General features: G+C 50.0%; 1 protein-coding gene across 2 annotated transcripts; it reads left to right on the top strand.

Moving 5' to 3' along the window:
* Positions 1 to 1,470: 1,470 nt before the first annotated feature.
* On the top strand, positions 1,471 to 12,135 carry THAP3 (THAP domain containing 3). Of its 2 annotated transcripts, none has more exons than XM_038746554.1 (4): positions 1,471 to 1,544; positions 4,017 to 4,215; positions 6,989 to 7,102; positions 11,015 to 12,135. In XM_038746554.1, exons 1-4 carry the CDS (start codon positions 1,471 to 1,473, stop codon positions 11,369 to 11,371), a joined length of 744 nt encoding a protein of 247 aa, XP_038602482.1. In that variant the 3' UTR covers positions 11,372 to 12,135. The 2 variants fall into 2 exon arrangements, with proteins under 2 accessions (XP_038602482.1, XP_038602483.1); XM_038746555.1 differs by having other exon boundaries at positions 4,017 to 4,209.
* Positions 12,136 to 13,484: the final 1,349 nt, after the last annotated feature.

The following is a 13,484-nucleotide window of genomic DNA, read 5'->3' on the forward strand; positions in this document are numbered from 1 at the left end:
GCACTGTTCTAAGCGCTGGGGTAGATACAAGGTAATCAGGTTGTCCCACGAGGGGCTCACAGTCTTCATCCCCATTTTACAGATGAGGGACCTGAGGCCCAGAGAAGTGAAGTGACTTGCCCAACGTCACCCAGCTGACAAGTGGCGGAGCTGGGATTTGAACCCACGCTGGCAACATATAGAGACGGTCCCTGCCCAGCAGCGGGCTCACAGTCTAGAAGGGGGAGACAGACAACAAAACAAAAACATATTAACAAAATAGAATAAATATGTACAAGTAAAATAAATAAATAGCGTAATAAATCTGCACAAACATATATACGGGTGCTGTGGAGAGGGGAAGGAGGTAAGGCTGGGGGGGGGGGGGGATGGGGAGGGGGAGAGGAAGGAGGGGGCTCAGTCTGGGAATTAACTTGTATCTACCCCAGAACGTAGAACAGTTGTTTGGTACTATGTACTATGTACCAAACAAGTACTAGCTACCTCTCTTCCTCCCTTCAAGGCCCTACTGAGAGCTCACCTCCTCCAGGAGGCCTTCCCACACTGAGCCCCTTCCTTCCTCTCCCCCTCGTCCCCCTCTCCATCCCCCCCATCTTACCTCCTTCCCTTCCCCACAGCACCTGTATATATGTATATATGTTTGTACATATTTATTACTCTATTTATTTATTTTAATTGTCCATATCTATTCTATTTATTTTGTTAGTATGTTTGGTTTTGTTCTCTGTCTCCCCCTTCTAGACTGTGAGCCCACTGTTGGGTGGGGACTGTCTCTATATGTTGCCAACTTGTACTTCCCAAGTGCTTAGTCCAGTGTTCTGCACACAGTAAGCGCTCAATAAATGCGATTGATTGATTGATTGATTAGAAAGGGCTTTTAGACTGTGAGCCCACTGTTGGGTAGGGACTGTCTCTAGATGTTGCCAACTTGGACTTCCCAAGCCCTTAGTCCAGTGCTCTGCACACAGTAAGCGCTCAATAAATGCGACTGATTGATTAGTAAGGGCTTTTAGACTGTGAGCCCACTGTTGGGTAGGGACTGTCTCTAGATGTTGCCAACTTGTACTTCCCAAGCGCTTAGTCCAGTGCTCTGCACACAGTAAGCGCTCAATAAATACGATTGATTGATTAACAAGTACAATTATAATTGTAATATTACTACTCTCCTCCATGGTAAACACGGGGAACCCATCCTCTCAGGAAGGCAGGCCTAAGAATAAGAAGCCGCGGGGTCTAGTGGCAAGATTGATTGATTGATTGAAATCCCGGGGGACCCCCGGGAGCCACGGTGGGTGGGTGGGTGGGTGGGGTGGAGGCCTGAGCACCCCCCCGCCCCGGGCCTCCTTCTTCTTCCTCCTCCTCCTCCTCCTTCTGCTCCTCCCCGCGCCGCCGGCGCCATTTTGGTGTGGGCCGGAGGGCAGGCCGGAGGGCAGCCCGGAGGAGGAGGAGGAGGGCAGCGGCGGGGAAGCCATGCCGAAGTCGTGCGCGGCCCGCCACTGCTGCAACCGGTCCAGCAGCCGCACGAAGCAGCTCACCTTCCACCGGTCAGCACCCAGGCCAACCGGACACACCGGGAACGGACGGAGGGACGGAGGGTGGGACGGAGGAAGGCCCGAAAACAAAACCCCAAACCCCAGACCCCGCACCGGGGGGCCCGGGGACGGACTGACGGAGGGAGGGAGGAAGGGAGGGAGCGGCCCAGGCCGGGTCAGTAGATAACTGTCTATATGTTTTTACTATTTATTTATAGTATAATACTATAATATAATAATACTATTTATTTATTTATATTTATTACTCTGTTTATTTTAGTTGTACGTATCTATTCTGTTTATTTTGTTAGTATGTCTGGTTTTGTTTCCTGTCTCCCCCTTTTAGAATGTGAGCCCGCTGTTGGGTAGGGACTGTCTCCATATGGTGCCAGCTTGTACTTCCCAAGCGCCTAGTACCGTGCTGCGCACACAGTAAGCGCTCAATGAATACGATTGATTGATTGATTGATAGAGGCCTCGGAGGCTTAGCCCCCGGCCCCCCCTTCTCCCCGCTTTTGTCCCCCCACCCCCTTCCTCCTCTGCCCTCTCTGGCCTGTCCCCGGCCCCAATCCCAACCACCCGCCCCCATGGCAGCATCGCCCCCCGCCAGCCCTCTCCTCTGGCCCTTTCCCGGCCCCCCGCCATCAATCAATCAATCAATCGTATTTATTGAGCGCTTACTGTGTGCAGAGCACTATACTAAGAGCTTGGGAAGTACAAGTTGGCAACATATAGAGACAGCCCTCGGCCCGGCCTTGGGGCTCTGGCGCTTCAGCGGGGCCCGGGGAGGGGGGCTGGAACTTGTAGCTAAGCAGGCCTACCCTTGTCCTCGCCCCAAATTAACACTAACATACACTCCCCTCTCTCTCTCCCTCCCTCTCTCTCCTTCTCTCCCTTTTCCCCCTCTCCCCCTCTCCCGCCCCTGCCCGCGACCATCATCAGCAATATTTATTGATAGCCACACATCTGAGAAGCAGTTTGGCTCAGTGGAAAAGAGCCCGGGCTTTGGAGTCGGAGGTCATGGGTTTAAATCCCGGCTCCCCCACTTGTCAGCTGTGTGACTTTGGGCAAGTCACTTGACTTCTCCAGGCCTCAGTTACCTCATCTGGAAAATGGGGATGAAGACTGTGAGCCCCGCTGGGACAACCTGATAATAATAATAATAATAATAATGGCATTTGTTAAGCGCTTACTATGTGCAAAGCACTGTTCTAAGCGCTGGAGGGGATACAGTGTGATCAAGTTGTCCCACGTGGGGCTCACAGTCTTAATCCCCATTTTTACAGATGAGGTAACTGAGGCTCAGAGAAGTTAAGTGACTTGCCCAAGGTCACACAGCAGACTTGTGGTGGAATCGCGATTCGAACCCATAACTTGATCACCTTGTAACCTCCCCAGTGCTTAGAACAGTGCTTTGCACATAGTAAGCACTTAATAAATGCCATGATTATTATTATTATTACTATCTGACTAAGCCCCCCCCTTATCTCCTACCTCAGCTTTATCTGTGCACTCAGAACTCCCCCCTTTTAGCACTTGATATTCACTCCACCTCAGCCCCACAGCACTTGGGTACTATCAATCAATTATATTTATTGAGCACTTATTATCATTAATAATAATAATGGCATTTATTAAGCGCTTACTATGTGCAAAGCATTGTTCTAAGCACTGGGGAGGTTTCAAGGTGATCAAGTTGTCCCACGGAGGGCTCGCAGTCTTAATCCCCATTTTACAGATGAGGTAACTGAGGCCCAGAGAAGTTGAGCCCACTGTTGGGTAGGGACTGTATATGTTGCCAACTTGTACTTCCCAAGCACTTAGTACAGTGCTCTGCACACAGTAAGCGCTCAATAAATACGATTGATTGATTGATTGTGACTTGCCCAAAGTCACACAGCTGACACTTGGCGGAGCCGGGATTTGAACCCATGACCACTGACTCCAAAGCCCGGGCTCTTTCCACTGAGCCACGCTTACTAAGCTCTTGGGAGAGTGAGATTGAACAGAGTAGGTGGACGCGTTCCCCGCCCACAGCACGATTACAGTCTAGAGGGGGAGACAGATGTTAATATAAATTCATAATTTATAATATCAACAAGTATAGTGTCTTGGGCACCAGGAACCAGTGAAGTGACAAGATGCTTCATTGATTCAGTGCTTCAAGTGATTGAGTTTCTATTTACCCAAACAATAGCTGCTGCGTGGATCAATTGTGGAGGAGAGGTTTTTTAGCAATGGAGAGAATAGGACCGGTCCCATCGTTGAGACAAATTGATGAGGAGTTAATGTAGTGGCTGTTTTTGAAGTTTTTTGGGAGCTTTTTCTACCAGCAGAGACTCGGGGACACCATTTTCTCGAGCTCTTGGACCATGACCTCTGGGAGGGTTGATTGAGTCGGGGTGGGAGGCGGGGTGTCTCCCAAATTTTAGTCTGAAAAAATTGGCAGTGGCCTGACCGTTCCCATTTTGCTCTCCCCCGCAGGTTTCCGTTCAGCCGCCCAGAGCTGTTGAAGGAATGGTTATTGAACATCGGCAGGGGCAACTTCAAACCCAAGCAGCACACCGTCATCTGCTCCGAGCACTTCAAACCCGAGTGCTTCAGCGCCTTCGGAAACCGCAAGAACCTGAAGCAGAATGCAGTGCCCACGGTGTTTGCTTTTCGGGAGGCTGTACAGGTGGCAGTAAAGCCTGGTCCTTTCCTTTTGCCCCATGGCGGGAGCGGGAGGCGAGAGGGGAAGTATTTCTAGCGGGTGAGATTCTCGGGGCAGTCAGTCAATCAGTGGTATTTATTGAGTGCTTGCTGTGTGCAGAACACCGTACTAAGTGCTTGAAATGAAGCCCCGGAACTCTAGAACGGACACAGCCCCTGGCTCTCGGGCAGCGAAACACATCATTTGGCAGAACTAAGGGAACTCGTTTTTCTGGGCGACTGTGATTTAAGATCCCTTAAGAAAAAAATCTCAATAAAGAACAAGATGCCCAGCTGATAATGGCCCAGTCCTTTTCCCTGCTTCCGACCTCCCTCGGGCTCACGCCCTTGTGCCTGCCACTGACCTTTTCAATCAATCAATCAATCGTATTTATTGAGCGCTTACTATGTGCAGAGCACTGTACTAAGCGCTTGGGAAGTACAAATTGGCAACACATAGAGACAGTCCCTACCCAACAGTGGGCTCACAGTCTAAAAGGGGGAGACAGAGAACAGAACCAAACATACCAACAAAATAAAATAAATAGGATAGAAATGTACAAGTAAGATAAATAAATAAATAAATAGAGTAATAAATATGTACAACCATATATACAGGCCTCCTTTTGAGGCCACAAGGAGCAGATTCTTTGCGAGATTCAGATCTCAATCTTCTGTCTACCTCAGTGCTTAGCACACAGTAAATGCTGGATGAAAACCCCAATTTAGTCATTTGGTCCCAGCCCCAGGAGGCTGGGGGTTGGGGCCTTTTTTCTGGTGTGAACCAGGAGCTGACTCCAGAATGATTCAGAAAAAAATCATTCACTTTAGCAGGTGGAGGGTAGGATATGAAAAATTTCCTCAAGCTGAGCAGTGAAGTTTCCCTGTCCCTGTCAGGGAGCTCAGGCTTTTGGATTTATTGTTAATAATAATAATAATAATGATAATGAGGATGATAATGATGGTATTTGTTAAGCACTTACTATGTGCCAAGCACTGTTCTAAACACTGAGGTAATAATAATAATAATAATAATAATAATAATAACAATGCTATTTATTAAGTGCTTACTATGTGCAAAGCACTGTTCTAAGCACTGGGGAGGTTACAAGGTGATCAGGTTGTCCCACGTAGGGCTCACAGTCTTAATCCCCATTTTACAGATGAGGTAACTGAGGCACAGAGAAGTTAAGTGACTTGCCCAAAGTCACACAGCTGACAAATGGTGGAGCCAGGATTTGAACCCATGACCTCTGACTCCAAAGCCCGTGCTCTTTCCACTGAGCCATGCTGCTTCTGTAGATACAGGGTAATCAGGTTGTTCCACGCGGGGCTCACAGTCTTAATCCCCGTTTTACAGATGAGGTAACTGAGGCACAGAGAAGTGAGGCGCAAAGTCACACAGCTGACAAGTGGCAGAGCCGGGATGAGAACCCACAACCTCTGACTCCCAAGCTCGTGCTCTTTCTGTGTGCTTCCCCAAAGCCTGAATAATAATAATAATAGTAATAATGACTGTGGAATGTGCTAGGCGATTACTATATGTCAAAGATTGTGCTGCCAATTGCCGGGCTAGACACAGTACCATAGAAGTCAGGCACAGTCCCCAGCCCATAAAGGGTTCACGGTTTAAGGGGGAAGGAGAAACAGGTATTTAATCTCCATTTTACAGCTGAGGAAACTGAGGCCCAGAGAAGAGAGCAATCCTGTTAAACCCACTGTCAAAGTTTGTGCTGAGTGAATGTTCTTCTTGCAGCTGGTCACGGAGAACGCAGACCCCTCCCAAGGCAGAAGAAACGCATAATTACAAAAACAGAAATTATGTCCGAGACCCGGTCACTTAAAGGTTTCGGAGAGAAGCCGGTGCCTCATTTCGAATTCAGCATCTTGCAAACAGTGGAGGCTCAAGCACTGTTGACTCAATTATTTACTGAGGCTGAGGAAGGGCAACTTAAGCTCTGAGCAGGTGGTAGTAGCCTTCCTACCCCTATGTTGTTTCCTTATTGTACTGGCGTTCTCAAATCAATACCTTATTCCCCCTCCTTAGACTGTGAGTTCTAGGTGGGACGGGGACTATGTCCGACCTGATTATCTTGTATCTACCCCAACGCTTAGTGCAGTGCTTTTTTTTCTTAATAGGTATTTGTTAAGCGCCGACTAGGTGCTAGTCACTGTAGTAAGCTTTAGGGTGGATGCGAGACAAGAGGTGAAGACACAGTACACGTCCCACATAGGTTTCACAGACTTAGTCCCCATTTTACAGGTGAGGTAACTGAGGCACAGAGAAAGTGAAGTGACTTGTCCAAGCTTACACAGCAGGCAGGTGGTGGAGCCGGCATTAGAACCCAGGTCCTCTGACTCCCAATTTCCCGCTCTGTCTCGTAAACGCTAAACAAATACCAAGATGGTTATTATTATTTCCTAAATCCATCCGTAAGGAAAGCTGAGAAAAGACTTTCCCCGACATTGCGTTTTCTCCATCTTCCCTTTCCATCAAACCGCCAGGGTTTTCAAACAGGTCAGAGGTTTTGGTTCCCATTTAAGGGGTTCTAATTTTCCGCCTAGCGCCAGGAAAAGATTATTTGCTTACACAATTAGGAAAGCTCAGGGCTGGCTGGCTGGCTGCTGTTACTTCTCCTAGGAAAGGCTAGTTTTGGAAGGATTTCACCGGGGAGAGATAGGTAACGGCTGATGGATGTGTCTGGCCTGACTACCAAACCCAGAGAGGGCGAGACCCATGCTAATTTTGTGTTGCTGCTTTTCAGGACTTCCCAACTGCAGCGGCTGAGAGCAGAGGGAGCACCACCGGAAAGGATGTGGAAATTGCATTTTGTGAAGAGCGACAGTTGCTTACTGGTGCTGAGGCCCCTGCCAATGAGGTAATTCGTTTTAGGCCTGGTGGCTCACAGTAATAATAATAATAATTATGGCATTCGTTAAGTGCTTACTCTGTGCCAAGCACTGTTACTGAGCGCCGGGGTAGGTGCAAGTTAAATGGGTCAGACACAGTCCTTGTCCCCCATGGGGCTCTCATTCTAAGGAGAGGGAAAAGGAATTGAATCCCCATTTTACAGGTGAGGCAAAGAGGAGTTAAAGTGACTTGCCCAAGGTCACACAGCAGGCAAATGGCAGTACAGGGTTCATTCATTCAGTCAGTCATATTTATGGAGCGCTCACTGTGTGCAGAGCACCTTACGAAGCACATGAGAAAGTAAAATACAACAATAAACAGTGACATTCCCTGCCCACAACAAGCTTACAGTGTAGAGGGGGGAAGACAGACATCGTCACAAATAAATAAAGTGACAGATATGTATATAGGTGCTGTGGGGCTGGGAGGCGGGAAGCGTGAAGGGAGCAAGTCAGGGCGATGCAGAAGGAAGTGGGAGATGAGGAAAAGTGGGGCTTAGTCTGGAAAGGCCTCTTGGAGGAGATTTGCCTTCAGGAAGGCTTTGAAATGGGGAGGAGAGTAATTGTCTGTCGGATTTGAGGAGGGAGGGTGTTCCAGGCCAGAGGCAGGATGTGGACCAGGGGTTGGCGACCAGACAGGCGAGATGGAGGCAAAGTGAGAAGGTTAGCACCCGAGGAGCAAAGTGTGCTCGCTGGGATGTAGAAGGAGAGAAGCGAGGTGAGACCGGGGCGGGCAAGGTGATGGAGGGTTTTAAAGCCAATGGTGTGGAGTGGATGGGCAACCACTGGAGTTTTCGGGACCTCTGGCTCCTGGGCCTGTGCTCTTTCCCTTAAGCCAGGCTGGCTAGAAAAAGAAGGAAGCATTTACTAGGCAGGCTCCACAGTAGGGGCTTACCACCTTGGGTTGATACTCTGAGCAATCAATGAATCCATGGTACTTATTGAGCACTTACTATGTGCAGAGCACTGTACTAAGCATTTGGGGAAATACAATGTAACAAACTTGGTAGACCCATTCCCTGCCCACGGAGAGCTTAAGTCTAGAGGAGCAAAGAATGCGCCACTGGGGTAGTAAACCAATCAACCTGTGTGGAGCTCAACAGAAGTAGAAAATCTGATCCCTGCCCTCAAGCTCCACTATCTGTGCTGGACAGTTTGCAAGGACACCTGAGTCCTGCCGTAATGGGTCTCACGTCATTTCCAAAAAATTTCCGAACCGACGTGTGTAGTGCAATCGAGTCCAGCTTCCTTTTCTCTCAAATCACAAAGGGATTGATTGGCCCACCGTGAGTTTTGTCAGATTATTTTAGGGTCAGTTTGGGATTTTGGGATCTCCCATTTAGACTGTAAGTGCGCTGTGGGCAGGGTACATATCTGCCAACTCTGATATATTGTATTTTCCCAAGTGCTCAATGCAGTGCTCTGCATACAGTAAGTGCTCAATAAATTCCATCGATTGATTAATCAACCAGTTGAAAACCATTGATTTCAGCTGTTGCAGAATTGGATTTTTCAGCTGTGAAATGGCATGGCTCAGTGGAAGGAGCCCGGGCTGGGAAGCCAGAGGTTGTGGGTTCTAATCCTGCCTCCGCCACTTGTCAGCTGTGTGACCTTGGGCAAGTCACTTAACTTCTCTGGGCCTCAGTTCCCTCATCTGTCAAATGGGGATAAAGACTGTGAGCCCCACGTGGGACAACCTGATTACCTTGTATCTACCCCAGCGCTTAGAACAGTGCTTGGTACATAGTAAGTGTTTAACAAATATCGATATTATTATTATTATTATCCTCCAGCCTGGCTCCCTCATCTGCCCCCTTCCCCACCGGCAGCGGCCTGGAGCAGCAGTTGCATTGGGTTTGGGGATATTGGGGGATGGGAAGGCCAAGGTGCTTTGTGTTAATTCAGCAGAGGTGCCCCCCACCAAGAAGTTCCCCCAACCCATGCTCTGTCCCTTTAAGTGCTTCTCCTGTTGCCTGAATATTTGAGTCCCAAGAAGAATTGGCCACCAGAAAATGATGTTCCAAAAGTGGACCTTACAGATCAGGTCTTTGTTCTGGATTTTCACACGTGGTCAGGACCTAGCTGAGACAAGGAGATGGGATGTGACATAGTAATAATGATAGTAATAATAATAATGGTATTTGTTAAGTGCTTGTTGCATGCCAAGCACTGTTCTAAGCGCTGGGGTAGATACAAGCTAATCAGGTTGGACACAGTCCCCATCCCACATGGGGATCACAGTCTTAATCCCCATTTTACAGATGAGGCAACTGAGGCTCAGAGAAGTTAAGTGAGTCGCCCAGGGTCACACAGCAGACAAGTGATGGAGCCGGGAGTAGACCCCAGGTCCTTCTGACTCCTTGGCCCGTGCTCTATCCACTAGGCCATGCTGCTTCCCCTAATAATAATGATTTGTTAAGCGCTTACTATGTGTGAAGCACTGCTGTAAGCGCTGGGGGGCATACAAAGTGATCAGGTTGTCCCATGTGGGACTCACAGTCTTAATCCCCATTTGACAGATGAGGTAACTGAGGCCCAGAGAAGTGAAGTGACTTGCCCCAAGTCACACAGCTGACAAGTGGCGGGGCCGGGATTAGAACCCACGACCTCCGACTCCCAAGCCCGGGCTCTTTCCCCTGAGCCACGCTGCTTCTCGAGGCACGCCGCTGTGTGCCAGGCACTGTACTGAACACTAAGGTGGCTACAAGCAAATCGGGTTCCTCCGTGAGCCCTCAACTCCTTCAGTCATCAGCAGATCTCCTTCCACCCCATGGAACAGCTGCATGCTGTGCCTTTTTTCAAAAGCTATTTGTTAGTGCTCACTATGTGCCAGGCATTATGCTAAGCACTGGGTTAGAATCAAACTAATCAGGTTGGACACAGACCGTGTCCCACATGGGGCTCCCGGTCTTAACCCCCATTTTATAGATGAGGTAATTGAGGCACAGAGAAGTCACTTGCCCAAGGTCACACGGCAGATAACTAGTGGAGTTGGGTTTTAGAACCCAGGTTCTAATTTTGTTCCCCAAAATAAGGGGCCACTGTACTGTAAACTTCACTAGTCTGTAAGCTCCTAGAGAGCAGGGAAGGTGTTTCTCAACTTTATTGTAATAGCATGTAGTGTAGTTTCCCAAGCATTTAATAAAGTGCTTTGCACCCAGTAAGCATTCAGTAGATACCGTTGATTGATCCAAAGGTTGATGGAACAGAACTCCTTTGATTGACTGATTGATTAGCTCCTTGCTTAACCAGGCACCGGCAACTCGGAAAGCCTGTCCGTGAAGCAGCATGGCCTAGAGAAGAGAAGCAGCGTGGCGTAGTGGCTAGAGCACGGGCTTGGGGGTCAGAAGGTCATGGGTTCTAATCCCGGCTCCCACACTTGTCTGCTGTGTGACCTTGGGCAAGTCACTTCCCGTCTCCGGGCCTCAGTGACCTCATCTGTAAAATGGGGATTGAGACTGTGAGCCCCACGTGGGACAGGGATTGTGTCCAACCCCATCCGCTCGTATCCACCTCAGCGCTTAGTACAGGGTCTGGCACAGAGTTAAGTGCTTAACGAATACCGTAATTATTATGATTATTCATGGATAGAGCACAGGCGTGGGAGCCAGAAACACCTGGGTTCCAATCTCAGCTCTGGCACTTGTCTGCCGTGTGACCTTGTGCGAGTCACTTGACTTGTTACAGCCCCTCGCCACATTTTGGAACCCCAGCGGCAGTTTGGGCTCCCCGAGCTTCCCTGCCCATCTGTGCAAGGCCCGAGTCTCACCCTGGACTTGGAAGTGGGCACGAGTGTTTCCCACCTGGACCACAGTGGCCCGTGGCCCCCGGGGTTGCTCCGTAGCCTGCGTTCACCACTCCTCCCCCACCTCTGTTCCCAGGCCTTTCTCTGCGGAGCCACTGAAGTGGCACCTCGCCTCCCGCCTCTTAGACCCGCTGAGGCAAGAGATTCAGCCCCAGTTCAGACTGCAGATCATAGCTACGCCCTCTCGGACTGCGAGTCGCTCAAAAGGAAGTTCCTCCTCACACTGGAGGAGAATGAGAGGCTTCGGAGGCGTTTGAAGGTGCAGAGGCAGGAGGTCCGGAGACTGACCAGCTGCCTGAGGGCCTGCAGCTGCCTCGGGGCCCGCAAGAAGCAGCGGCCGCTGCCGCCGGGGCGGAGGAGGAGACCGCAGGCCCGAGGGCCGCCCGGGAAGCGGACACTGCGGGCCCCGGAGCGGCCCAGGACCGGAACCTAGCCTGAAGCCCCCGATCTCTCTCTCCAGTCAGTCTGTCGTATTTATTGAGCACTTACCGTGTGCAGAGCACTGTAGTAAGCACTTGGGAGAGTACAGTGTAAGAGAGGCGCTCCTCCTTCAACTCACCTCTGCCCTGAGGGAGTGGAGGCAGAGAGGAGAGAAGAGGCAAGGGAGGGATGGGAGCAGGGAGGCCGTCCAGACCGGGTTGACCCCCTGGAAGTCGGAGAGGGAAGGAGGCCGAAGTCTGCAGAGTCGGAGAGGATGAGGCCCAGGGGGCAGAATCCGTGATGTGTAAGTGGGCGCTGAGATCGAGAGGGGTGGCGGACAAAAGCCTCTGGTCCGGGGCCAGCCTGCCCCGGTGCCTGTTGGGTTTCGCCTGGGGGTTGAGCGCCTGTTCCGATTTGAACAGGGGGCGAGGAGCAGATGCGGGCGGGGGCGGAGATACCATTCACTCCCTTTCCCAAGATGGAGACTGGGGCTTCAAATCAGGTGGCACCCGTGGGATTGGGCAGGGGCTGAAGAAGCCACTTTTCTCCAAGTCTAGGAGAGATTGAAACGTTTCCCGGATCCATTCCTTTCCCTCAACAGCTGCCTTCCTCCGGTTCGGGCCCTTATCCTGTGCCTGTGATGGTCACACTGACTACCATTCCAGCCCCTTCACCGTTCACGCCATACTCCGCATTGTTGCCCAGATGATCTTCCCAAAACATTATGCTGCACAGCTCCCCAACACCTTGATATCCCCTACTTTCCACCTAACTTCCCTCGCCAAACTCACCGTTAGGTTCCCGGCGCTCTATTCTCCCACTCCATCTTACCTAACGACTCTTCACCCGCCCCTCCGTCAGCTCGCCCGCTTCCATCCTCTCACCTAAAAGTACCTCGCTCTCATCTCTCCTCCCTCCGACTTGGAACTCCTTCCCTCCCTGAAAAAAGCTACCACACCTCAACACCCCGCCCACCTCCAGCACTGGTCTATGTATTTCTAACTATCCACCACCCTCACATATATGTATATTCACATTTTTATGATCCTTTTTGTAAATATCTTTATGTCCGTCTTCCCCAGTAAGAGCATAAACTCCTGGGGTGGGGGCAGCCATTGTGTCTTGTGATTCTGTTGTACTTTCCACAGACGTTGCATTTAACGGACCCTCAGTAGGTCTCCTTTTCAGGTACTACTCCTGGTGATGGGCTGTCCCATCAGGAAAGACAGATGGGCCTCTGTCCTGAAACCTCAGGACCCAATAATCATCGCAAAGGCATTGTGTCTAGGGCTAATGGCCTGCTCAACACCACTCCTGTTTTGGTCCTGCCGGTTATGTTTCTGCTGGGGCCGGGAGTGTGGTGAGCGAGTCCTCTGAAGATAGTAATTATTGTGGTCTATGATGATGACGATGGCATTTGTTAAGCGCTTACTATGTGCAAAGCACTGGTATATAAGTACTTACAATGTGCTAGGCAGTGCAGTATGCACTGGGGTAGATACAAGATAATCGGGTTGGATGCAGTCCCCTTCCCACAGTGGGTTTACAATCTTAATCCCCATTTTACTGATGAGGAAACTGAGGCACAGAGAGGGCAAACAACTTGCCCAAGATCACACAGCTGATACGCTCCCCACCTTCAAAGTCTTATTGAAGGCGCATCTCCTGCTCCGAGAGGCCTTGGAGCTTCTTCTCCCACTCTGCATCACCTCGACTTGCTCCCTTTATTCACTCCCCCCTGCCAGCTCCAGGGCACTTAATGCACCGATCTGTAATTTTATTTATATTATGGTCTTCCCCTCTAGACTGTAAACTTGTTGTGGGTAGGAAATGTGTCTGTTATATTGTACTCTCCCAAGCACTTAGGACAGTATTCCATGCATAGTAAGCGGTTGAATAGAATTGACTGACCGACTGGAGTTGGGATTAGAACCCAGGTCCTCTGATTTTCAGACCCATGCTCTTTCCACTAGGCCATGCTGCTTCCCAGCGCCTAAGCTCCTTGTGGGCAAGGTTTGTGACTACCAGCCCTCTTGTACTTTGCCTTTGCAAGCGCTTAGTATAGTGCTCGGCACACAGGAAGCGCTCAATAAATACCACTTATTGATTAAAATGGTTTTTTGCAG

This window comes from Tachyglossus aculeatus, chromosome 5 (genome assembly GCF_015852505.1).
Source record: "Tachyglossus aculeatus isolate mTacAcu1 chromosome 5, mTacAcu1.pri, whole genome shotgun sequence".
Taxonomy (NCBI): Eukaryota; Metazoa; Chordata; class Mammalia; order Monotremata; family Tachyglossidae; genus Tachyglossus; species Tachyglossus aculeatus.